The 27,790-nt window shown below is 41.2% G+C and overlaps 1 protein-coding gene across 1 annotated transcript; it reads left to right on the forward strand.

Annotated features, from left to right (window-relative positions):
- The first annotated feature begins 192 nt into the window (after positions 1-192).
- LOC115105366 (HMG box transcription factor BBX) lies at positions 193-27,609 on the forward strand. Its single transcript, XM_029627322.2, is given in 18 exon segments — positions 193-279; positions 2,302-2,383; positions 9,535-9,706; positions 16,615-16,866; positions 17,306-17,507; positions 17,642-17,709; positions 18,679-18,759; positions 19,136-19,216; positions 19,623-19,703; positions 19,821-19,901; positions 20,073-20,892; positions 21,048-21,180; positions 21,976-22,109; positions 22,112-22,129; positions 22,314-22,403; positions 22,794-23,000; positions 23,151-23,343; positions 23,672-27,609. Coding segments are annotated over 16 exon segments (2,676 nt in total). The 5' UTR covers positions 193-279; positions 2,302-2,383; positions 9,535-9,547; the 3' UTR covers positions 23,748-27,609.
- The last annotated feature ends 181 nt before the right edge of the window (positions 27,610-27,790 follow it).

Raw genomic sequence — 27,790 nt, forward strand, 5'->3', positions numbered from 1 at the left:
GAACATTATGAAGACATTATATCTTGCTGTCTCAGAACAATACACAACTGTAATGTTCTCTCTGTTTGGTTGATTCGGGCTGTCGTTCAAGCCATCCGCCAATCACGATCAGCCTTACATGATAAGGCTATTTTCACTCTGTATGTACAGTACTCTCTGTATGTTGTAAAAACGGTTCTGGTCAGAGAAGAACACTAAGCGAGGGTGAATGAGGTTGACAACGGCTCAGTTGGAGCACCACGCTTTAGTTACCTTTACATTCTGGGTGGCCTGTTGCAGGTGAGTGCTGGAATACTTTGACTGTTACACTTTATTTTCCAAACACTCCGATCCCTCACTGTAACGCAACACCCAGGAAGCTATATTAAGTAGTCACACACGACTGAGACACAGGCAGTGACTTTCTGCTTAAAAACAGTCTTTTTTTTCTCGCTAGTCACATCTTTTCAGTGACGTTTTCAAGCACGTTGCATAGAGAAAGTTTGTTTAAAATATGTGTGTTGTAAGGCCAGAATCTGAATGGGTGATGACACGGCTAGGCCAGTCAGTGCTTGGCTATAGACATCATACTGCACAAGGCTTTACAAGACCATAGCCCTAGAACAGTTCGAACGGGGGAGGGTAGATTAGAGAAGATGCAAAATTTGTTCGAGGAAAACGAAAGTACGCCACTGCGACCTAATGTAACTGATCATTTATCTGATTTCGATATAATTCGTGAATTTTCATATTTAGTTTGGTGATTTCAGATTGTTGTGTTGCTCTGTAGCGTTCATCCGGTGAAGAGAGTTCATATTTGTGTTATTGTACAGCCAGTGCCGAACTGTTATGTGTCAATAAGTTTTAAGGTGGACGCAGCTGGGGATGAGAGGGCCCTGGCATTCGAGCTGGGTATCAGAGGTATGTTTGAATATGTAGTCTAGGCTATATGCCGTCATGACAGAGAACTTGTTGGTATTTTAGCCCTTATCAAAATCACAGTGTCGTTTTCACCTAAACCACTCAGTCATCCAGTGTGAGGTTTGTATCAGTGTATCGCCGCTCTCGAAGTGGTCAGCGTGGTGCTTTTTGTTTTTCGTGAATTATTTAATGTCTTCAATGGGCTTTCATTTATAAACTTGTTGTTATAATCGTAAATTCCATCCCTCAAAGCCGTTTGGTGTACATTTTAAGTCATTGTTCGGTAAAAAACGACCATGCAAAAGACTGAGACAACATGTACGACATGGTAAAGCGAGAGTATTTGCATTCCTCTGAGAAACGGGAGCACAACCCCTATGAAATGCACGGCTACATTGTTACTAAACGAATGATGGCAGCGTTCGATTGCGTGAAAACAATCAAATTAGTGAAGTTTGGTTACAATTCCATGGATGTTTGTCACTTGTAGTCGCTCGTGGCCTTTTGGAACCATTGCATGTTTTGCATACGACACGTTCAGCAGGCGGGCTGGAGCAATTTGAGTCTGAGAGCTAGCAAGCTAACAAGCTACTTTTATTCCTAGTAACTGGTAGGAAATGGTGACTATGATGCCAATTAAACGTATTGCCGCAAATATCTGGACGGAAAATACCTAGTTTAAGTAATGAAAGGTGCCGATTTGTCCATGTGGAATACCTTTGTCAATGAATGCATACGAGTTTGACAGGAGTGAGATTTATACTTCATTTTCCCCAAAGCAAGATGGACTCTCATTCGCTTGTCTATCCTTTCAGACCCTAGATCGACATTTTGCATAGATGCTAATGTGAGCTTCATACTAAGGACTTTGGGTTAGGTAAACAAAATATTAGTTTATACTAATTTATGAACAATGTTGCTCATGTAATGTTTACGGTGGGTTCACTTTATTGATTCCTTGACAGCCTAATCGGGTTTACAGTCAGCACCGGTCTTACCAGAAAATAACCGCTACAATAGTAAGGTATAGCCAATCTTTTCGACTGAACTGTATTTACCTGATATTGCGTATTTGATTATGTACTGAGCGTTAACTGCTCTATTGTCTACGTTCCTGGGTTTCTGAAAAGCGCCCATGTACGATGGACTGCACAGATTTGGAATCGACACCGTGTTTCAACAACAACAAATAATGTCCCACAATAGTTCGATGCCTAATCACATATTGAAGACTAGACTACACACCCGTTTTAAGTTATTGTCACAGTGATGATTAATACACATGTTTACTATGGCTACTGAAGAATAAAACTAGAATCCTAGCCTCTGTGGTTCTTTGGTGCGTTAACCAAGCATTGCAAATGTATCGCTTGACTGAGAGCAGTGTCTTGTATTTTATAGGTCATCATCATCGCATGACAAAGCCTGACTGACAGATTCATCTTCATCTTTCAGATACAGCTTTTCCATAGTCTGTGCCTAAGTAAGTATGCCTGCAATCCATCCCATATCCTCCAGGTCAAGGTTTCTTCTCTTTTGTTTACCTATTTGTCAATTGCCCATGGTATCCACTCATTGATATGCCGTAATGCCTCATGTTATTATACCCTCATATTAACAATATAGCCTGTGTCTCATCATATTAATATTACATAATTGATTGTCATACCTGATTTGAGTGTAAGCACAATAGTCATTTCTATGGTTATGTCAATAATTGCGCAGTGTCATTGAGATATAGCCTTCTAATTAAGATGATTTATGTTTCCAAATTACATAATTACTTTATTTAAGAGTAATTCCTACAATCCTGTGGTTGCATAACCTGCACACTAACGAGCTGATTCAACAATGGTGAAACAGTGTGACTCGGTCTCAGGTGTGTATGCACACTATGCATGCCTCCCCCCATAGCACAACCCTCATAGGGCTCTGAGCTTGTCTTGACCAACCTGACCAGGAAAAACTCAGGGCCCTTGTTAGGTCACATGGTAAGGAAAAACTCAGTGCCCAATTCTAGTACATGATTTGTAGTTGACGCTTTTCTTTAATAGTATGCAAAGATTCAGATGTTCACTGGGTAAAAGAGACTGCAAACCAGTTTGAACAAAGTTAAAGGTTATGCAATGCCTTCAAAAAGTATCCACACCCCTTTACCTTTTTCACATTTTGTTGGTACAAAGTGGGACCTTTTTTTGTGGGTCAACGATCTACACAAAATACTCAACTGCTTTGCACACCTCACTTGTACAATATTTGCCCATTATTATATAAAACAAAAAAATGTCATGTTGATTATTGTTAGACAGTCGATTTTAAGTCAAAGCTGTAACTAGGCCACTCAGGAACATTTAATGTTGTCTTGGTAAGCAACTACAGTGTCTATTGGAAAGCAGACTGAACAAGGTTTTCCGTTAGGATTTTGCCTATGCTTAGCTTGGTTTTCTTTTTATTCTAAAAAAATAAAAAATAAACCTAATCCTTGCTGATGACAATCGTACCCATAACATGATGCAGCCACCACCATGTTTCAAAATATGAAGTGGTACTCAGTGATGTGTTGTTGGATTTGCCCCAAACTGTTTTTTATTTATTACCTTGATTCAACTAGGTAAGTCAGTTAAGAACAAATCCTTATTTACAATGACGGCCTACCCCGGCCAAACCCTTACCCGGACAATGCTGGGCCAATTGTGCGCCGCCCTATCACACCCGCCCAATCATGGCTGGGTGTGATACAGCCTGGAATTGAACCAGGGTCTGTAGTGACGCCTCTAGCATTGAGATGCAGTGCCTTAGACTGCTGTGCCACTCAGGGCAAAAAAGTTGATTTCTTTGCAACAGTGTCTTCAGTATTACTTTAGTGCCTTATTGCAAATAGGAAGGACGCCTGTATCTTTGTAGTGACTGGGTGAATTTATACACCATCCAAAGTGTAATTAATAACTACACCAGGGTTATTCAATGTCAGATTATTATTATTTTTTACCCATCTACCAGTAGGTGCCCTTCTTTGTGAGCCATTGGAAAACCCTCCTGGTCTTCGGTTGAATCTGTGCGTGAAATTCACTGCTCGACTGAGGGACCTTACAAATGATAGTATGTATGGGGTAGCCATTTGAAAAATCATGGTAAACACTATTATTGCACACTTTTACTTCTGAATTTACACTGAACAAAAATATAATCACAACATGTAAAGTGTTGGTCCCATGTTTCATGAACTGAAAAAAAAAGATCCCCAAAATGTCCCATATTCCCCAAAAGCTTATTTCTTTTGAATTTTGTGCACAAATTTATTTACATCCCTGTTAGTAAGCATTTCTCCTTTGTCAAGATAATCCATCCACCAGACAGGCATAGCATATTAAGAAGCTGATTAAACAGCATGATCATTAAACAAAAGTCACCGTTGTGAACAGAGTGCCCCGTGGTGGGGTTATGGTACTGGCAGACATAAACAACGAGCACAATGGTATTTTATTGATGGCAATTTTAATGCATAGAAATACTGTGACGAGATCCTGAGGCCCATTGCCGTGCCATTCATCCGCCACCATCACCTCATGTTTCAGCATGATAATGCACGGCCCCATTTCACAAGGATCTGTACATAATTCCTAGTACATAATTCCTAGAAGCTGAAAGTGCCCCAGTTCTTCCATGGCCTGCATACTCACCAGACATGTCACCCATTGAGCATGTTTGGTATGCTCTGGATCGACGTGTACGACAGTGTGTTCCAGTTCCCGCCAATATCCAGCAACTTCGCACAGCCATTGAAGAGGAGTGGTACAACATTCCACAGGCCACAATCAACGGCCTGATCAACTCTATGCAAAGAAGATGTCGCGCTGCATGAGACAAATCGTGGTCACACCAGATACTGACTGGTTTTCTGATCCACGCCCCTACTTTTTTAAGGTATCTGTTGACCAACAGATGCATATCTGTATTCCCAGTCATGTGAAATCCATAGATTAGGGTTTAATTAATTTATTTCAATTAACTGATTCTTATATGAACTGTAAGTAAAGTCTTTGAAATTGTTGCATTTAATGTTTAATAACACAAAACACAACAAAAAGGCTGTAACTTAATGAAACATTTAATGTGGAAAAAGTTAAGGGGTGTGAATACTTTTTGAAGGGACTGTACATGTAACATTTCCACATGCAAATAGCACAAGATGCCAATTATAGTAGTAATGAGGGATAGAATTGCACATGAAGACAATTAACTGTCTGATATACCAGCACTCTAATCATTGTTGTTAAAAGACACATGTCTTTTTGTTTATTTTATCACCTTGTTAACTCCACAAGATATCTGAGAAATATATCAAGATGTTAAATGATGGATTAATGGGGCAATCTGCAGTTGCTACATTCATTTTAGGACTTTTAATTAATGAAATGTACCCATTGATTCTTGAAGAATATAACAAATGCCTCATGAGATTAGTTAAACTGTCGTCCCCCATCAGAACCCAAAATATAAGCATGTTTTACGCCAATGTTTGTAAACAAAGTAAATGTAAACAAACCCTGTAAAGCCTCAAAATGGACTGACCATCCATGTTGATATGGATGGTTGGTCAATGCATCTGTATCTATATCCATGCATTTGAGTGGTTACATTTCTCCCACCCAGTCCCTCAGCTTTTTACTGAAAGACTGGTGGGAAGCCTGCTCTCTTATTGTTTCAACTGTGGATTGCTCCTATTAAGGAACTTAGAGGCAAGTATCTATCAAAGTCCTGAGGTGTATACTCGGATGCTAGCTAGATCTATTCAGGATTATTATTATTTTTTTTAACTAGCCAGCTTCAGATTCACATTCCAACAGGCTTCATCCATTTTAGGAAGGTGGATATTGATATTGTACCTGCCAATAACGCAAGCCAGGTTTGTAACCGCACGTGCATAGCCCAACGAGTCGAACACCAAACTCTTAATTGAGACAATTCTGAAGCCGCAATCCAAGAACAAGTCAGTGCCACATTTAAATCTCTAAATCAATATGAAAGAAAAGTTATCCTGCAAATAAGCTATTAGAAGTGCTGTCCTTTTATTTATGCGTATCGCTCTTGACGTCTTTGGTGTCCTTATCAAAAAGCAACCTTTTTTCCCACTGCTATCGATAAAATGATTTGTCATACGAAAGTTTTTACTGCACATGAAGTTTGAAATGCATCCTGTAATTGCTAAATGTTTAGTGTGATGGGTAATTGAATAAGGGCAATTCCACCACTTTTCAACCTCATTTTCATTATTTACAGTACAATACCAGTGTCTACATATGTGAAAACAGTGCATTTCAAAGAAATATGAAGCTTAAAAGTTCTACCCGATGACATCATCAAAAGCATGAGTTGGCGCACACCCAGAGATAATTATTTAGTGTAGAGGTGCTGACTAACAGCAAATAAAATGTAAGCTATAAAGAGAGTCTCTTTTTTTTTTTTTTAACTAGGCAAGTCAGTTAAGAACAAATTCTTATTTTCAATGACGGCCTAGGAACAGTGGGTTAACTGCCTGTTCAGAACGACAGATTTGTACCTTGTCAGCTCGGGGATTTGAACTTGCAACCTTCCGGTTACTAGTCCAACGCTCTAACCACTAGGCTACCCTGTCGCCCTCATATATATATATATGAGGGCGACAGGGTAGCCTATATATATCTCTCTCTCTCTCTCTCTCTCCAGTCAAAAGTTGACACACCTACTCAAACCAGGGTTTTTCTTAATTTTTACGATTTTCTACATTGTACAATAACTTAAAAAGCGAATGGAGGACGCTTTTCCCCATGATTTATTTTCATGCCAACCAGTTATACTAGACTCCTCTTTTCAAGAGAAGCAATGTGCTTAATATTAGGAAGGTTGAGAAATGAATATAGTAGGCCTAGCCTATAGAAAGCTGATGGGATCCTCTTTTTGATAGAGGCCCATCACTGTTTTCTAACGCAATTGCATAGTCTATGACAGTGGTTCTCAATCCTGGTCCTGGGGACCCAAAAGGGGTGCACATTTTGTTTTTTGCCCTAGCACTACCTGATTCAAGTCAAAGTTTGATAAGTTGATCATTTTAAATCAGCTGTGAAGTGCTAGGGCAAAAGCAAACATGTGTACCCCTTTGGATAGCCAGGACCAGAATTGAGAATCACTGGCATATAGAAATGTTGCCCAACATGAGCTCATGGGCTCTTATGAAGTGTTTGGCTAGATTTTCGATTACATTTGCATTGATATCAGGGTGATTTGAGAGGCCATAGAGTGCTGAGTACCAGGTAGTTAGCAAGTTTGGTAGGCTACTAATGACGTCAGCCACATCAGAGCTTGGAGAAGCCTAAATACCGTGACTAAACGGTTACATCGAATTAGACTGCCATACTCGTGACCGTTGTTGTGGTGGTAATACGGTCACCGTAAGTATTTGGACAGTGACACGTGTTTTGTTTTTGGCTCTGTACTCCAGCACTTTGGATTTGAAACAAATACATTTGTTTCCCTGAAATGGGGGTGGGGGCGAGAACTACAGTATGTACAAAAAGTGCTGTAATTTCTAAACAGTTCACCTGATGTGGATGAAAATACCCTCAAATTTAAAGCTGAGTCTGCAGTGGTGTAAAGTGCTTAAAAATACTTTAAAGTACTACTTAAGTCATTTTTGGAGACATCTGTACTTTACTATTTATATTTTTGACAACTCATATACTTTTTTACTCCATACATTTTCCCTGACACCCAAAAGTACTTGTTACATTTTGAAAGCTTAGCAGGACAGGAAATTGATCAAATTCACACACTTATCAAGAGATCATCCATAATGCCTCTGCACTGATGACTCACTAAACGCATGCTTTGTTTGTAAATGAGTGTTGGAGCGTGCCCCTGGTTATCCATAAATTAAAATGTGAAAATTATGCCATCTGATTTGCTTAATATAAAGAATTTGAAATAATTTATACTTTTACTTTTGATACTTAAGTATATTTCAAACCAAATACTTTTAGACTTTTACTCAAATAGAATTTTACAGGGTGACTTTTACTTGAGTCATTGTCTATTAAGTTATCTTTTACTTTTACTCAAGTATGACAATTGAGTACTTTTTCCACAACTGAGAGTCTGCACCTTAAACCTCAGTCGTTGTAGCGTTTCAAATCCAAAGTGCTGGAATACAGAGCCAAACATGTCACTGTCCAAATACTTTTGGACCTCCCTTCATGTAGACACTGGTATGGCGCTGTAGATAATGAATATGAGGTTGAAAAGTGGCGGAATTGCCCTTTAACAAAAAATATATTTTTCTATTAATAAAATATTTGAGGGCAGTGAAAAAATATTAGAAAAGCATTGGACCCAGCTATCAATTACATTTATTTTTCCTAAGTATTGAATACAGTAGTTCATTTACAGAAATTGAAGGATAGATACTGCATACTCTTTACAGTAGAGTAAATACACACAGATGTGAGTTAATCTGATCAAATGCTGTGGTATCACAACCTGCCCTAAAACACAGACTTGTCTTCTTTTGTCAGATTTGAGGTTTTCTTGCTATACCCAAGTATAGAAGTGTAGAATCTAATGGTTGTCAAATCATATTTTATTGGTCACATACACATGGTTAGCAGATGTTAATGCGAGTGTAGCGAAATGCTTGTGCTTCTAGTTCCGACCATGCGGTAATACCTAACAATTTCACAACAACCCATATGTAAAATGTATGCCCACATGACTAAGTTGCTTTGGATAAAAGCATCTGCTAGATGGCATTGCACCACACACGCAAGAAGTCCAAACTATTCTGCAAGCGTATATCTACACATAGAATTGTGCACTCCATTGACCACACCCTGGCCACAGTGATGATGCCATCAGCCAATTAGAGGCATGGGCGGTCTGGTGTTCAGTCTCAAAGTACTTTTGAAATGGCAGCCTCAATTTACTGCCAATTCTGTATCTTGGTACAAAACCGAGTGACCTTACCAAGCGATTTTGGCCTTTTGGTATAATATATTGGTTTTGGAAGGACAGTCACAGGGACCAGCGTTTGAGCCCTCGTCAGGGTATCTAATTAAAGGGATCACTTTTTCATGACCTTTAGTCTCTGTTACTACTATGGCCAACACCAGCAGTTGCTCAAGAGACTAAAGAATTCAGTCAATTAATCAATCCAATGTATTTGTATAGTGCTACTTACAAAGTCATTGATCAGTGCGCTCAACAAAACCCAACGCCAAATGCTCCGACATGAATTTCCCCTAGGTAAAGATCTGGCATCTGCTTCTCCTCCCCCAATCCTAACCTTAAAACGACAATCCATATTGGTGAAACTGCGTGTCCATTTGTGATATTACAACAACAAAGAAGTTACTGCAAACAACAAATACTGTTGCACGGGCGATAGCACAGTATGTATTGCACCTTTTATTTTTTTTGCATGTTGCGTGATGCTCAGCTCAGCAACAAAACCAATAACTGTGGTGGAGTGGCCAGTGACGCTGTTTTGCAGATGCTTTAAGCATTAATGGGGAAAACTGACCCAAGATCAGTGTCTAAATGGAACTTGATCCTATGCCACAATAAGTTGTGAGTGAACTCTGACTATCTTTCTCCCCCCTCCAGGCTTGGCAGCGCCATGAAAGGTGGAGGAAGGGGTAAGGAGCCTCCTGTGGAGGTGGAGGTGAGCGGCAAGCGGCCCAAGCGCAAGTGTCTACAATGGCACCCGCTACTCTCCAAGAAGGCCCTGGACTTCTCGGAGGAGGAAGAGGAGGAGGACGAAGAAGAACTGGAGAAGGTTGGAGTCTTCTTTTGCAGATCTGGGATGCATTCAGTAGGCACGTTTTGAAATGATAAAAACATTTTGTTATTGGTCAAGTACAGATAGTTTCAGACTAGAGGTCGACCGATTAATCGGAATTGCCAATTATTTTATTTATTTATTTCACTTTTAGTTAACCAGGTAGGCTAGTTGAGAACAAGTTCTCATTTGCAACTGCGACCTGGCCAAGATAAAGCATAGCAGTGTGAACAGACAACACAGAGTTACACATGGAGTAAACAATTAACAAGTCAATAACACAGTACAAAAAAAAAGTCTATATACATTGTGTGCAAAAGGCATGAGGTAGGCGAATAATTACAATTTTGCATATTAACACTGGAGTGATAAATGATCAGATCGTCATGTACAGGTAGAGATATTGGTGTGCAAAAGAGCAGAGAAGTAAATAAATAAAAACAGTATGGGGATGAGGTAGGTAAAAATGGGTGGGCTATTTACCGATAGACTATGTACAGCTGCAACGATCGGTTAGCTGCTCAGATAGCAGATGTTTGAAGTTGGTGAGGGAGATAAAAGTCTCCAACTTCAGCGATTTTTGCAATTCGTTCCAGTCACAGGCAGCAGAGAACTGGAACGAAAGGCGGCCAAATGAGGTGTTGGCTTTAGGGATGATCAGTGAGATACACCTGCTGGAGCGCGTGCTACGGGTGGGTGTTGCCATCGTGACCAGTGAACTGAGATAAGGCGGAGCTTTACCTAGCATGGACTTGTAGATGACCTGGAGCCAGTGGGTCTGGCGACAAATATGTAGCGAGGGCCAGCCGACTAGAGCATACAGGTCGCAGTGGTGGGTGGTATAAGGTGCTTTAGTGACAAAACGGATGGCTCTGTGATAAACTGCATCCAGTTTGCTGAGTAGAGTGTTGGAAGCAATTTTGTAGATGACATCGCCGAAGTCGAGGATTGGTAGGATTGGTAGGATAGTCAGTTTTACTAGGGTAAGTTTGGCGGCGTGAGTGAAGGAGGCTTTGTTGCGGAATAGATTTGATTTTCGATTGGAGATGTTTGATATGAGTCTGGAAGGAGAGTTTACAGTCTAGCCAGACACCTAGGTACTTATAGATGTCCACATATTCAAGGTCGGAACCATCCAGGGTGGTGATGCTAGTCAGGCGTGCAGGTGCAGGCAGCGAACAGTTGAAAAGCATGCATTTGGTTTTACTAGTGTTTAAGAGCAGTTGGAGGCCACGGAAGGAGAGTTGTATGGCATTGAAGCTCGTTTGGAGGTTAGATCGCACAGTGTCCAAGAACGGGCCGGAAGTATATAGAATGGTGTTCTATATCTGCTGAGCGGTGGATCAGGGAATCGCCCGCAGCAAGAGCAACATCATTGATATATACAGAGAAAAGAGTCGGCCCGAGAATTTAACCCTGTGGCACCCCCATAGAGACTGCCAGAGGACCGGACAGCATGCCCTCCGATTTGACACACTGAACTCTGTCTGCAAAGTAGTTGGTGAACCAGGCAAGGCAGTCATCAGAAAAACCGAGGCTACTGAGTCTGCCGATAAGAATATGGTGATTGACAGAGTCGAAAGCCTTGGCAAGGTCGATGGAGATGGCTGCACAGTACTGTCTTTTATCGATGGCGGTTATGATATCGTTTAGTACCTTAAGCGTGGCTGAGGTGCACCCGTGACCGGCTCGGAAACCAGATTGCACAGCGGAGAAGGTACGGTGGGATTCGAGATGGTCAGTGACCTGTTTGTTGACTTGGCTTTCGAAGACCTTAGATAGGCAGGGCAGGATGGATATAGGTCTGTAACAGTTTGGGTCCAGGGTGCCTCCCCTTTGAAGAGGGGATGACTGCGGCAGCTTTCAATCCTTGGGGATCTCAGACGATATGAAAGAGAGGTTGAACAGGCTGGTAATAGGGGTTGCGACAATGGCGGCGGATAGTTTCAGAAATAGAGGGTCCAGATTGTCAAGCCCAGCTGATTTGTACGGGTCCAGGTTTTGCAACTCTTTCAGAACATCTGCTATCTGGATTTGGGTAAAGGAGAACCTGGAGAGGCTTGGGCGAGTAGCTGCGGGGGGGGGGGGGGGGACGGAGCTGTTGGCTGAGGTTGGAGTAGCCAGGCGGAAGGCATGGCCAGCCATTGAGAAATGCTTGTTGAAGTTTTCGATAATCATGGATTTATCGGTGGTGACCGTGTTACCTAGCCTCAGTGCAGTGGGCAGCTGGGAGGAGGTGCTCTTGTTCTCCTTGGACTTCACAGTGTCCCAGAACTTTTTGGAGTTGGAGCTACAGGATGCAAATTTCTGCCTGAAGAAGCAGGCTTTCCTGACTGACTGCGTGTATTGGTTCCTGACTTCCCTGAACAGTTTCATATCGCGGGGACAATTCGATGCTATTGCAGTCCGCCACAGGATGTTTTTGTGCTGGTCGAGGGCAGTCAGGTCTGGAGTGAACCAAGGGCTATATCTGTTCTTAGTTCTGCATTCTTTTAGGGACGATTTCAAGTTTTCATAACAATCGGAAATCGGTATTTTTGGGTGCCGATTTGCCTTTTTTAATTATTATTATTATTAATACCTTTATTTAACTAGGCAAGTCAGTTAAGAACACATTCTTATTTTCAAAGACGGCCTAGGAACGGTGGCCTTGTTCAGGGGCAGAACGACAGATTTCCACCTTGTCAGCTCGGGGGATCCAATCTTGCAACCTTACAGTTAACTCGTCCAATGCAATAACGACCTGCCTCTCTCTCGTTGCACTCCACAAGGAGACTACTTGTTACGCGAATGCAGTAAGCCAAGGTAAGTTGCTAGCTAGCATTAAACTTATCTTATAAAAAACTATCAATCATAATCACTAGTTCACTACACATGGTTGATGATATTACTAGATATTATCTAGCGTGTCCTGCGTTGTATATAATCTGACTGAGCATACAAGTATCTAAGTATCTGACTGAGCAGTGGTAGGCAGAAGCAGGCGCGTAAACATTCATTCAAACAGCACTTTCATGCGCTTTGCCAGCAGCTCTTCGTTGTGCGTCAAGCATTGCACTGTTTATGACTTCAAGCCCATCAACTCCCGAGATGAGGCTGGTGTAACCAAAGTGAAATGGCTAGCTAGTTAGCGCGCGCTAATAGCGTTTCAAACGTCACTCGCTCTGAGCCTTCTAGTAGTTGTTCCCCTTGCTCTCCATGGGTAACGCTGCTTCGATGGTGGCTGTTGTCGTTGTGTTGCTGGTTCGAGCCCAGGGAGGAGCGAGGAGAGGGACGGAAGCTATACTGTGACACTGGCAATTCTAAAGTGCCTATAAGAACATCCAATAGTCAAAGGTTAATGAAATACAAATGGTATAGAGGGAAATAGTCCTATAATTCCTATAATAACTACAACCTAAAACTTCTTACCTGAGAATATTGAAGACTCATGTTAAAAGGAACCACCAGCTTTCATATGTTCTCATGTTCTGAGCAAGGAACTGAAACGTTAGCTTTCTTACATAGCACATATTGCACTTTTACTTTCTTCTCCAACACTTTGTTTTTGCATTATTCAAACCAAATTGAACATGTTTCATTATTTACTCGAGGCTAAATGGATTTTATTGATGTATTGTATTAAGTTAAAATAAGTGTTCATTCAGCATTGTTGTAATTGTCATTATTACAAATTTAAAAAATATTTTAAAAATTGGCCGATTTAATCAGTATCGGCTTTTTTGATCCTCCATTAATCAGTATCGGCTTTTTTGATCCTCCATTAATCGGTATCGACTTTTTTGGTCCTCCAATAATCGGTATCGGCGTTGAAAAATCATAATCGGTCGACCTCTATTTCAGACCTACTGAACATGACCCTGGACTTCCAGTCTTTAGTCTCTTGCCGTAGTCCCACTTGACTATTGCTCCATGATACATGTACACAGTCTATTTGTTAGTTCACTGTATATGATGCAGTGACCTTTGACTCCAGTATAGAACCACCAGTGTCAGTACTTAACCCCCTATATGAAATATCTCTCCATGGCTGGATGTGGGGGCAGACAGACAGTGCTGGTCTGAAAGGATGTGCGAGGCTGCTGCAGCCATTGGATTTGAAGTCCCTCATTGTTTCTGATCATGTTAAAACAATTTGTTTCTGGGTTAGGGGTCAATTCTGAATTGGGAATTGCTGATTAATTCCCATTCAATTTGATATACACTGAGTATACAGGACATTAAGGTCCATGACATAGCTTTTACCTGGATTCACCTGGTCAGTCTATGATCCATTTTTGAAGTCACTTGTTAAATCTACTTCAATCCGTGTAGATTAAGGGGAGGGAACAGGTTAAAGGAGTTTTAAGACTTGAGACATGGATTGTGTATGTGTGCCATTCAGAGGGTGAATGGGCAAGACAAAATATTTAAGTGTCTTTGAACGGGGTATGGTAGTAGGTGCCAGGCGCATCGGTTTGAGTCTGTCAAGAACTGCAGTTTCACGCTCAACAGTTTCTCGTGTGTATTAAGAATGGTCCACCACCCAAAGGACATCCAGCCAACTTGACACAACTGTGGAAAGCATTGGAGTCATCATGGGCCAGCATCCCTGTGGAACGCTTGACACATTGTAAAGTTCATGTCCCGACGAATTGAGGCTGTTCTGAGGGCAAAAGAGGGTGCAACGCAATATTAGGAAGGTGTTCCTAACGTGTTGTACACTGTGTATAGTAAATGGGTTGTTCCACCAATTTAGGGGCCTTTTGAGTAGTGTAACTTGGTGAAAAAAGTTTTATTTCACCTGATTTCTACATTCTGTCATAAAGAGCACATGTTGAACTTAATAAAAAAAACATGTTTTCCCATCTCAAGAGGTTAAATATAAAGATTAGTATATTAAGTGACAAATAAAGTAACAGGGCTGACGATTTCATCTTAAATCATCCATTGAAGCCCCTTGTGACTGGGGGAATGGAAGCTTGTTCTTTGCAACAGGGAGGGACAAGAATGTAATTGTTAGTACATTTTCTTCTAGCATGTCTATCTATGGATAACAGGGTTGATGTGGTCGACCCGCTCAGCTTTCCACCACACAACACCAGAAAAATCACCAAAAAGAGTAGAACTAGCTAAACTGCTTTTACACTATGATTTGACTATAAGATGTTCAATGTTTCTTTCGAAAAATATATTTTAAAAGCAATAGTTTCAACCATATTAAAACGAGATTTCAGTTCAAATAACAGTGTTGACCTTAAAATGAGAGTGAGTTTTTTAATTTTTAATTTTTACTTATTTTTTAAAAGTATTTGTGCACAATTTCTACTTAAAATATCAAACAGGGACATAAGGCACTCATTTTGTGGAATGACCCAAATACCTTGTGTAAAATATGATTGAAACATTAATGTAACTGTCCAGTGTTTCCAGATTTCTATGAAATATGACCTAAATATTGATGCGAGTAGAGCGCTGATTGAACACATCATGTTCTATGAGGAAATGGCAAGCATTTTTAAAGCCCCAGTGAGTCTAAAATGTGATTTCTGTGTTTTTGATAACTAGGTTTGTATGTAATCTAGAAGTATTCACTTTCATTTTGTCATATTTAAAAAATAAAAGGTAAATCCATTTGAATTCAATCGCTTTTTGACAGCACCCCATTTTGATTTAAATGAAACCATTGCCCAAATCTTTGCCCATTGTAGAAGTGCTCAGAAAGTGACTTTTTGGACCTGAATGGCAAAACATTCAAGAGATAAGGGTGCTCAAAGTTGACCTATTTTGCATACTCAAACATGATATGAGACATCCATGTCTTCACCACTGGAAAAAATAAAGTTAAGCTTTTAAATTATAGAAATCTCAAACTATTGTCATACTATTTTATAATTTTTTGAAAAACAGTTTAACCAATTGTCTTTTTTTTTTACCTTAATACACTAAAATAATGATGCATATTTGCATATGTTGTAGCTTAGACCCTTATTTTAGATCTGAGGTTGTGTTGTGCCCACCTTAGTTTGAGATGCTCCTGAATACAGTGTGGGTGTTATGTTTTGGCTAATACATTTACTAAAATGGGAATAAAATTGACATTTCAACTCGCAAATTAGTACAACAAAGATCAATGGAGGTCCACACTAGAGAATGTTGACTTGCATGGGAATATATGTTTTAAATTATACTCTCAATCCTAGAAATATAGATTATCCAATAGACATGACCATTTTAAGTTGACATTTGACAGTGGGTGGACTGGTTGTCATCTTTGTGGTAGTAATTAGAAGTCAAAATGTCAATTCAATTTAAATTTCAATGGTGTACTAAATTACAGTGGTCTGAAGGGGTAGGTCCATTCTATGAAATCTATTTCTAAGATTTGAAATGACACCCACCCTGTATTCAAGAGCAGATGATGTAAAGTAGGGTCTAAGCTACAACATATACGAATATGAAACAAATCTGAGTTTACATGTTTTTTTAAATAATTTACATTTAAAGTTAAGTCATTTTTATATAACCAAGAAATTAAATAGTTTGAGAACCCTGTTTGAAAGCTTTTAAATATCAAAGTCAACCATTTACCTTTTCAAATGATGAAGACATGGATGTCTCATGGTATGGTGGGGTATGCAAAATGGGTCAACTTTGAGAATTGTTATCTCCTGAATATTTTGTCATTTAGGTCCAAAAAGTCACTTTCTGACCACTTCCATGGACAAACGGGTATGGAAAGTTTGGTTAAAATCAAAAGGGATGCTGTCAAAAAGTGATTGAATTCAAAAAGGACATTTTGAATTATTCCCAAAGAAATATCAACTGAAACAATCGAGCCTTACCATTGTTATGATGATGATGATAGTGGTGGGGGTAGAGATGATAAAGATTGAAATATCTATCACTGATGCATCTGTCCACAGCCATTGCTGGTCAGGGAGAGCCGGGGGCCGGAGGTGGCATGCGGGGGGCCCATGGAGGTGGAGGAGGACTCTTCAGAGCAGCGGGCCCGCCGACCCATGAACGCCTTCCTGCTTTTCTGCAAGCGCCACCGTTCACTGGTGAGGCAGGAGCACCCTCGGCTGGACAACCGTGGTGCCACCAAGATCCTGGCTGACTGGTGGGCTGTGCTGGAGCCCAAAGAGAAACAGAAGTACACGGACATGGCCAAGGAGGTGAGCACAACCAAAACCCTGTTCTGGAACTGTCAAACGTTTCTTATTCTCTTCGGGGGCGAATCCTAACTTCATTTAAGTATCATTTTTACATCAATGTATGACTTAAGTTAAAATTTAACTAAAGTTAGGATTCGCCCCTTTCTGTTTCTCTAAACAGACCATTCCATTTGATTTTGTCATTTGAGGAGAGTACTTTAAATTGAGATTATTTTTCCTCGTGGACTGGCAGAGTTCAGAGAGAATGAACCCTGATTTGTGCGATGTGACAAGCAAATGAGCAGATCAAGCGCTCCAACACAGGATCACAAGCAAACTCATTTGAAAGACTATACTTAGACAACACCTCTTCAGTATGTTCTGCATTTTGCTAGAGTAGGTATTAATTGCTTAGTCTTTCTTTTGCTGATAACCATTCTGGCTTTGTGTCGTCTTCCAGTACAAGGATGCCTTCATGAAGGCTAACCCAGGCTACAAGTGGTGCCCCACCACCAACAAGCCAGTCAAGAGCCCCTGCCACACTGTCAGCAACGCACGCAAAAAAGTGTGGTCTTTCCCTTCCAACTCCCCTAAGGGCTGTGCCACTGCCAAGAAAGTGCCCAAGACTGACAGCACACCACAGCTTAATTTCGCCATGGCAGGTGCGTCAAGTGATACATTTCTGGGTAAAACAGCTTATAAAATATGAATGTCATGTCTCAGCATAGCTGCCACTGAATTAATGTCAAATTAGTAAAGATTAATCCCACCTTGCCTTCATTTTGTGCCTTCCCAGATCCCACAAAGATGGGTGGCCTAAGCATGCTACTGTTGGCTGGGGAGCATGCCCTTACTGCCAGAGAGGTATGTCACATACTGCACTGAACAAAAATATAAATGCAACATGTAAAGTGTTGGTTCAATGTTTCATGCGCTGATATAAAAGATCCCTGAAATTTTCCACATGAACAAAAAGCTTATTTCTCTCAAATGTGAGCCTTTCTCCTTTGCCAAGATAATTCATCCACCTGACAGGTGTGGCATATCAAGAAATTGATTAAACAGCATGATCATTACACAGGTGTAGTGGGGACTATAAAAGGCCACTCTAAAATGTGCAGTTTTGTCACACAACACAATGCCACAGATGTCTTGTCTCAAGTTTTGATGAAGTGTGCAATTGGCATGTTGACTGCAGGAATGTCCACCAGAGCTATTGCCAGAAAATTGAATGTTAATTTATCTACCATACCATAACCCCACCGCACCATGAGGGGCAGGCATAAGCTATGGACAACAAATACAATTGCATTTTATCGATGGTTATTTGAATGCACAAAAATACAGTGACGAGATCCTGAGGCCCATTTCTTTTTAAGGTATCTGTGACCAATAGATGCATATCTGTATACCCAGTCATGTGAAATCCATAGATTAAGGCCTAATTTATTTATTTAATTGACTGATTTCCCCAAATGAACAGTATTTCTGTAAAATCAATGAAGTTGTTGCATGTTGCGTTCATATTTTTTTTTTCAGTGTAGGTCCTGGGCTGTAGTGCAGCAATTCACCACCAGGGGACGTCAGATTTATATGGGTTTATAAAATAACGTAAAGGCCCGGTCTAGTGATTTTCAACTCGTCAAACTGAGTTTATCTATGTTGTGCAACAACTTTAATCTAGAAATCATTGTTTTAGTGGAAATATATCTGAAGGACTTAAGTCATTCTCTCATTTGTTGGAAAAGCACTGTGAGATGCAAATTCAAAGATCACGTTATTCAAATGTTTGTGGTGAATGTGTGAATTTAAGTGTGAATTGAACCTCTACAGATTTCATCCAGTTCTTCAAAGTCTGGAGCCACAGATGTCACTAAGCACCCTGAGAACTCCTCCCTATTCCAACTTGCTGAGGTAAGACCACATAGAATGGGATGGTTCTCTTGAACGTCTTGTAACACTATTTAGTAGGCCTGTCACGGCAACCGCAGTCTGACACAAGTTTGTTGATTTTATGCCAATATGCATAGATGTATAAAAAATAGCCTACATTACATTTATTATCTATTTGCATAGAAATGGTTCAGTTTGCTCTTAAAGTAACCCTACCATACCCAACACACCAAATATGCCACAATCATAACATTCCCTAAAATGATGGCACTACTATGCCTTTTCTGTGACCTATCCTGCACTGACTTTACATCAAGCTGCAATAGGGAAAAGGAAGTGAGGCTCATTCCTATTGAAATGGGTCAGCCAACCATCAATTTGTGGTTTCCCTTTCCAGCTCTCCTCCAGCACGCTTCAGCCCAGTTTAACGGACACCGCTGGCAAGGGGAAGCCCTTGAGTCGGGGGGACCAGGCAGAAGTGGGTATTCTCAGGAAAAGGCTATTTGTGACTACATCTTTTAGCTCAATGTTATTGACCTGTAACATTCATAGGCGAGGTGCCAACTGCTCAGCATGCTTACATACTGCATGAGTATGTAATTTTATCATTCTACATGCTATTTTAATGTGCTATTAAGTAGTTGGTTTTTAAACCGAGTGGGGTTCCTTCCTGCTTACTGAAATCCACATCAACAAAATTCAAATCTGCCAATACTTCCACTATTGGCTCTTCCTAATGTGTGGGCATGCCTTAAGGGAGGGCACAAATGAAAGCATTCAGTATATACCTACCATAATATTTAGTATACACAAGTCACAAATATGAACATACCGGTACATAATCCCAGGACCTGTATCCATTCTCCCTTCCCATTTTTCCCCAGACATGGTCTGGCACCTCACAGCAGGGAAAATCTGACGTACCCAAAATCAACGTCAAGGCCCCTTTTTTTCAACTGGCAGAGGTACAGTCATTACACTGTCTCAAGTCTGCCACTCTGCACAACTACATGTGCTTTATAGTATTGTCTTTACTATGCAAAGTGATGTTTTGTCTAATTATCCTCTGTTGTCAATTAAAGCAGATCTCCTCTGATTCAAGCCAGTCGACTGCACCGGAGGGAAAGCAGTGTAGCCAGTCGGCTCTCTTCCAGCTCGCTGAGGTACTGCAGGCCCTCCATCACAAAACCTTTAAGGGTCCATTTAAGCCCATTTGATATTACTAAAATCTTCAAAACCCCTATAGTGGAAATGACTAATAGTTATCTCCAGCACTTTCACAATGATGTGACTACTGAAATGTTAATTTATGTGCACTGTTGTGTTTGGTATAGATGTGTTTGGCCTCCGAGGCAGGGAAGATGGAGACACAGGACGATACCTGTGCCCAACACTACAAAACTGAGACGGTGGTCAAGGAGGACACTGGGGGCAACATCACAGATTTTCCTCTTTCCTCTCCCCCATCTTCCTCCACTTCTTCCTCCTCCACGCCCACCAACGCCAGTCCCCCGCTGCTCAGCGGCCAAGCGGCCAGCGTCAAAAGGAAGAAGAAGAAGAAGAAGCAAGAAGCTACTGCCAGAGAGCCACCCAAAGCGGTGGACAAAGACAAGATCCCTCGTCCGGGCTCGCCCAAAAAGACCCTCAAAAAGCGACCATCGTCTGAGTCTGAGTTGGAGAGCCTCCTCTACACTATCGAGGCAGTGGCTAAAGGTGCCTGGGGCGACGCCGAGGAGGATATACCCAAGAAGAAGGCTAGCACCGCCGTCGTTACCATTCCAAGAGAGCCCAGCTCACCCAAAAAGAAGTCCAAAGCCAAGAGGCCCCTGAAGGCTAAGGAAGAGGATGAGATGGAGGAGGACAAAGAGGATGGAAGTCGCACAGAGCTGCCATCGACAGTGGAGACGGCAGCGAATCTAGCAAGCCCCAAGACCGAGGCTGAGGAGGCCAGCATCGGCAGCACCCCGGGCAGCACGGAGAAGCCCACTGCCCCTCCCAGCCCCCCGCACAAAGTCGAGGAGAAGCAGAGGGAAGCGGAGGCCAACGCTGAAGGGTGTGGCTCCAGGAAGTCTGAGAGAAGCTGCAAGGGGGCGCTGTACAAGACTCTGGTGTCGGAAGGGATGCTGACCTCACTGAGGGCCAACGTGGACAGAGGTATGTATTAGTAACCCCCCCCTGCCCAATCTCCACAATGACTATCAATATACTGTTGTTTTACACCCATTCTGAGCAAGTTCCTGTGTTTTTATTTTAATTTTACAGGTGGCTCCTCTAAACTCTGTTTTTGTATGTCTGTGTGTGTTAATCAGGCAAAAGAGGCTCTTTTCGAAGTGGATCTGATGAAGGGGGTTGGACTGACGAGACCTGGGCTTTCTCACAGATGGGACCCACTAATCCCAAGAAGCTAAAGAAGTCCAAATCCAAAGACGAGACGGCGCCAGGGTGAGTTCCCGGTCCAAGAACATTTTACCCCAAAAAGTGCTAGGTTTTATAACTGAAAACTGAATGAAATATGACTAGTGGGAGCAGAATATAGCGAACGAACAATAAGACCGTTTGACAAGGGGCACGTCCATCATGCGAGGATTCAAGTTTGCACTAATGGCAGTGGAGATTGGCTAAGTGTGTTCGTGGCTTGACGCTCTTTGCATTTACGCCACAAGTCTGTTTTGTTTATAGACTAGTGAATTGTTGGATGTGGAAAATACATTATTCTTTCAGTGTCTATTTAACTCGCTCCGCTTTCTTTGCGGTGTAATGGGGTCCTCTGTGTGCAAGTTTACATCCGACTTTGAGGAATCCCTGAAGAGAGCAAATAGGCCAGGTTAGGTTATGGGCACTCCTACGTGTTTGAAATATTAATGTGGGCACCTCCATAAGCGTTAACAATAATGTTGGTTCGTCCCATTCATATTTTTAGGGGTTTTCAAGGGTCAATGTTTAATGGGTCAATGTTCTGCTTGAATGACATGGATAATAAGCCACTTCGTAAAACGGTTTATAGCTCAGTAATCGAGGAACATAGCAACAGTGGGCCTTAGTTATCCGATCAAGGCACACTTAAAACACGCAAGAGGGAACTTGAAAAGGTAATATTGTGTTGGCATTTCTATCAAAATATTAAAAACAACAGTGACAAACAAATGACAACGCGTTTCCGCATGATGAAAGCCTTCATGAAGAAAGTGGAGTTGAGCATGTTCCCACCCGTATCTAATCAACAACATACCTTTGCAGTTTGGGGAAACTGGAGGAGGAGTTTGAGAAGAAGTTCAACAGCCTGCCGCAGTACAGCCCTCTGACGTTCGACAAGAAAAGCACCATCGTCACCAAGAAGAAAAAAACAGACGTTAGCACCGCACCGGAGGAACAACCCCAAAACCTGCCAAGGGTAAGCAGAGAATGTTACTGGAATGTTCACCAAACATTTCAATATGTTTTGACAGAAGCCATCCCTCCGCATCCCATACCGCTCCTGTTGCTCCTCGCTTTCAGGAACTTGACCACATTGTTACCATTTAACATGGCATGCAATGCTTTTTTTCTATTTTTGTTTTTCTTTTTTGTTATATCAGGTCCATCTTCATCTCAGAAAAAGACTTTATTCCACAAGATTGTTAGCAAGTACAAGCAGAAAAAGGAGAAACCCAATACTGTGGACAAAGGTGAATTAGAGCATCATGTAATGTGTGTGGATTGTAATCCAGTTGTGAATGTTCTTGGCATGGTATTTACACATAGTTGGAGATAATGGACACATTACTCAATGTAAAAAAGTGACAACGTAAGTACCAAGCGTTTTTATTTCACATTGAATTTAGACACATGTAAAATATTCTCTCTTTAGTTGTTGAACAAGTTTTAAACTGCAAAGTGAGGAGTAAATAAATAGTGAGCCATCTAGCAGAAAAGGGTCTTGGCCAAATCCATTTTTTACAGTCAATTCATGATTTACGCATGAATTATCTTGGAGTTAGGTGCCCAGATCTCAAGTTAGAATTTTGGTTCAATAATTCTAAAATGAGTGGGTCTTTTCAAATGTTATCCCCTCTCAGACATAGCGATGCATAGTGACTCCCCCATGTCAGACTCGGCTGCCAAGGCCAAGCAGACCCCCGCCCCATGTGCCACCGCCATGCTTTCCCCAGAGGCCATGGGAACTAGCGCTAGCATACCGGTGGGCAGCCAGAAGAGGAAGGCTAGGAAGAGCAAAATAACCCACCTGGTGCGCTCGGCCGACGGCAGGGTGTCCCCAGCAGAGGGTAAGTCTTTCCTAACAGGCAATAGTTTATTCTGTATACTGTATGTGACCTGGAAAACGCCAAATGAGGGATTAGCTGTGCATGCCATTTTGAGAGGCCATTTTGAATGACATAGCCTCATGGCATCTGCTTTGGTCCGTTTTATCACAGAGGACAAAGGCAGGGACCTGACCCCGGAGCAGGACGACAAGCCATTACCCCGAGAGACTTTATGCAACGAAACAGGGTGCTACAGTGCACCCAAGCAGGAGGAAGCAGATAGAAGCAGTGCACCCGAAGTCCTGCCCGCCTTCTTTAGCCTGTCTGCCCTTGCCGAGGTGGCAGCCATGGAGAACATTCACAGGTAGGCAGCCAGAAATATAGGAAGAGGGACTCACCTTTGCTTCAAGGAAGCTGTTCCTTTTCAACTTTTGTTGAAACACTGTTACATTTTTCTCTGTACGTTTTGAACGTGAATGCGCTATATTTTATTTTCTATCAATTTGTGTCCTTAGATAACCAGGGAGTTTCACATCTAATCTATGACCTTAAATTATCAATCAAGTACAAGGGAGGAGCCAAAACACTACTTCACTAAGCAGACAAAAAAACATCCGAACACAAATGCCAAGAACAAGAAGTGCATACCTTGATTGGTTGACCTTTACCAACTTCTCTTCCTCCTGTACCAGAGGCCAGCGTGTGATTGGCGACAGCCAGAAGGAAATGGCCCAGACCCCTGTCCTCATCTCCTGCGCTGACCAATGAAGTGGATCAGCCGCCCTCCTGCCTCCAGCAAAACGAAATGGACGCTTGCGTGTTGTGTGCGTTTTAACTTTTAACCTCCGACTCCTCATCCTGTTCTGGAAGGAAGGAGATGGAACGTGACTTGTGGATGGATCCCTCTGTGGTGAATTAGCTAGAGCTCTGGTCTGAGGGGGAAAGCGGGGTAAGAACCCCCCTCCCATCCACTCACCTTCTAAGTATTCTCCTGAACCCTTCCCTTGGCAGTAGGATGTCGCCTCCCTCCTCTTCCTGTACGGTCCTACCTACTTAGAGTACCCTGAGGAAGGCAGGTTGTGTTCACGTTAATGTGTAATCTTTGTCCGATATTACGCCATTTTAAGGTCAAGTTTTGCGAACAAAAATTGCATTTCAAAAAAAGAAAGGAAACCTACACACGGTCAGCTTGACCACTTGTAAGAGAACATCTTCCCCCTTTCACACACTGTTGCAAAGTCCCCTCCACCTAGCATACCTCAATGTAGGGATGAGTCGAATCTTGTGGCTTCCTGCACACCTTCCTGCTTGAACAAATTGACACAGCTTGGTAGATAGTCCTTTGTGATTTATTTCATGTGGTACCCTCATTTTGATTTGCCTATTTAGTGTGGTCTAGAGATAAAGCAGACCTCTTAATCTTCCACACCATGGTCAAGTATTCCATATTACTCCATCCCTTGCCTTCCCACCAGCTTAGCAACTGCTACTACAGTGATCTGTGTAACCTTCATTGTCAGTTTGAACTCAACACATTGAGGCTCTTGCATTTGAACTTAAGCTTACGTTTAAGCTTAGATGGGAGGCCTTTGGTTAGCATGTTGTAAGTCTGAACCTGCCTGTTTTACCTGGCAGTTGGTCCCCTACAGTGGGGGTCAATTTGATGAGAAGCAAAGTTACTGACAGGATGGACGGTTTTCCATGGCCTTAACTCTCTCATTACGACGTTAGCTGTACCTCAACCACTGCCATCCCATCCACCGCGCAACCATTCACACGAATCTTACATCCGTTTGAATATACTTGAATGATGAAAATGCATTTTGTGTCAATACTTGATCTTATCGCAGTCTGCGTAGCATCTACAAGGCTAATCCAAATGTGTGCTACTAGTTTCCTAAGATAGTTTTTTAACAAAGAACACTGCACTAACGTAGGAGGCGCTTTTAAGATGTAACTTTTTCTCAGTAGGGCAATGTGTTTTCCCTGGTCTCTTTTTGTTTTTCCTACTAGCCTTTGAGATTTTCTTATGCCAAGTAACGGTCCACTCTTAGGCAATGAGAATAATTAAGGTTTTGATTTTGAACGTATTTGTTTTTCAGTAACAAGACAATTGCTTTTAATGCTTTGTTTGTTTATTTTTTTATTTTTGTTAAAAATGTAGTTTTTTTGTATGTTCTAACCGAGGTAGAACAGGCTAGCATCCATTCCATATCCAAATAGCTGATCCTTGTGTCCATTCTTCTGTTTACAGTGTGTGAGCTGTAGTAAGGTTGGGGGACTCTTGACGTATGCACTGGGTGTAAGCTAATCAGATGGAAAAAGCTGTCTCAGGCTTATACAAGTAGTGCAAGCCAGTTCCAAGGTTGAAGAGTCCCCAATGATATGTCCTCCATGAAATTATCATTATGCTATATTATTATGACTCTTTTGTTTCTAAGTTGACCAATGCTCTTTTTCTTAGGTCTTACATTCAGCCATGCTTCTCTCGCTGTTGCTTTTTCTTTAAGTGTATTGCTCTTTTTATATTAGATTCTTCTCCTTCACTTAAGTGTATTATGATGCTGTTGAACTAGATTTGTATTTTTTTTGCTTTTATCTTGTGTTCCCAACCTCGGTTTTATTTTCCTGAGGCCTAGTTTACTGGATTAAGACTGTTGTCAAAAAAGCTCATACACAAAATAATGCATCAATGCTTACTGTACCTGTTAAGCAAATGAGCACTGAGATGAGATGCACTGCTTCTAGAAGGGTAGTTTCCACCTGTAGTTTCCAGAGTTTGTATTCTTAAAGCAACTGCATTGCCATTTCTGGGCTACGTCTGAATGATGTGTGCTGTCCGGGCACAACATGAACTATTTAAAAAGGCTATTAGCTCAACCCTATTATTGTCCAATGGTGGTACTTAGTTTTAGCCAAGGGATTATAATGCCACAAAGTAGAATATATTGAAACTATATTAAATATATCCTTACAAGTCAGGATTGGACTGACTTGTAGGGATACGAGCAATGCTGTATTAGTTTATTTATCCCTAAAAGCAGGCAAATAACCTGTAAACAAGCAGACCTAAATCATGACTTTCAAACTCCCAAGCTTGAAGGAAAGCTTTTAAAACAAACATTTAAGACTTAAATATACTGTATATATTTTCCAGGTTTGAGAGAAAATAAATTGAAGGGTGACTAAAGTCGTCCAAGCAGTAAACTACGCAGTTCTTCCACTGATAGACAGCGGTGTTGTTCTTTCACACAAATGAAGCAATTGTCTTCCCCAAAAAGAGCGACAATGTACATGCTTGTAACTGAGACATTTGCCAAAGAAAAGGGAAAGTTGTCTTTTAAATGAAAATTATGTTGAAAACTAAGGTTAGCATAGCAGTTGCACTGCATTTTCTTGGTGTATAGATCTTCAGGTAACAAATGTATTATATCAGCACAACTAATCCTATATATCTGATGGGTTTCCTAAGACTTAAACCCCAAGTGGGAATGGTGTACATTGTACTGGCACCTTTTCAATGCCTCTTTTAATAGACAATATTTGCACCTTATGATCCAAACCAAAATGATATCATGATGATCTTTAAAAATGTAATATCATTAAGTGAAATTAAAAGATTACACAGGTATTTATGTCCATCTTATGACATTATGCATTGAAGTATTTTGATCTAATTTGAGCATTTTAGAATCAAGTCGGTAACCAACCCCACACATCGTCAAAAACAGCCATAATATATCACCCTCAACCTTTTCTATTTAGAAAATGCCTCCATAAAATTCCTATATTATTAGTTATTGAAATGACTATAGACTATATCCTTTTGTGCTAGTACTGTCTCTTGAATGTAATCGATTTTGTACATGTATTTTTCTAATTCAATTTAGGTCTTGACTCTACTGTGTATGTATGCGATGGTGGACTGTTTCCACAGGTGAATAGTTTGTTACAACCTATGGTCCTCATGACGATTCAGCTGCTGTGCTGGGAACTCTGTGGAGGTGTGTGGAGTTGTAAGTCATTGTGACTTACCTGCCAACGTCTGTTAAAGTTATATATGAGAGAGATTTTGTTTGTTTGTAAGGGACCGTGTCACCCGGACGGAATTATTTGTTTCTTCTCTGCAGTTCAATGAGGCTCTCACTTCAGGAAAGGGTGAAACCAGGGACACTCATGCAATTACAAAGAACAATTGCCAAACCCTCTGTATTCAAGCTTATTTATTACAATTTCTTTTTTTTATAGCTGTTCATTTAGTTACAAAAATAGAAAAACTGAATATGCACCCAGATTTAAAAAAATAAATAAACTTTCTCCCTTTACAGGAATGTAGATCACGGCTTCCCTTTTGTTCTTCTGAAGAGATGACGCCAGATCTTAAGTTTCCTCTGATAGCTTGTATAATGTGTGCTCAATCTTATTTATGTTAATAGTACTGTATCATGACATGTATGGACTTGATTGTTACAGCCCAGTTGTTCAATGCAGCCTTGCCTTACTGGAGCCCCTGCTTAGTGAGGGATCCCTTAGCCATCGCCCTCAGCCCCTTTCACTGAGTCATGTCATAACACTGTCTGCCGACGCAACTATTATTCCTTGAACACCTATTAAAGTAACCTATATTAAACCTTTTCATCTCACCACAGTCTCTTCTTCGACATCAAAGTGTGATTTCTGGAATCTGTTTAAGATTTGCGTTACTCTGGTAATTGTTTAACATAAGCATTCTGTTGCAGCACGACGCTCCAACTGTTTGATCTGGCTAAATTGGGGAACTCTAGCATAATGGGCACTTTAATGCAGTTTCG

The sequence above is a fragment of the Oncorhynchus nerka genome, linkage group LG22 (genome assembly GCF_034236695.1).
Source record: "Oncorhynchus nerka isolate Pitt River linkage group LG22, Oner_Uvic_2.0, whole genome shotgun sequence".
NCBI classification, from domain to species: Eukaryota; Metazoa; Chordata; class Actinopteri; order Salmoniformes; family Salmonidae; genus Oncorhynchus; species Oncorhynchus nerka.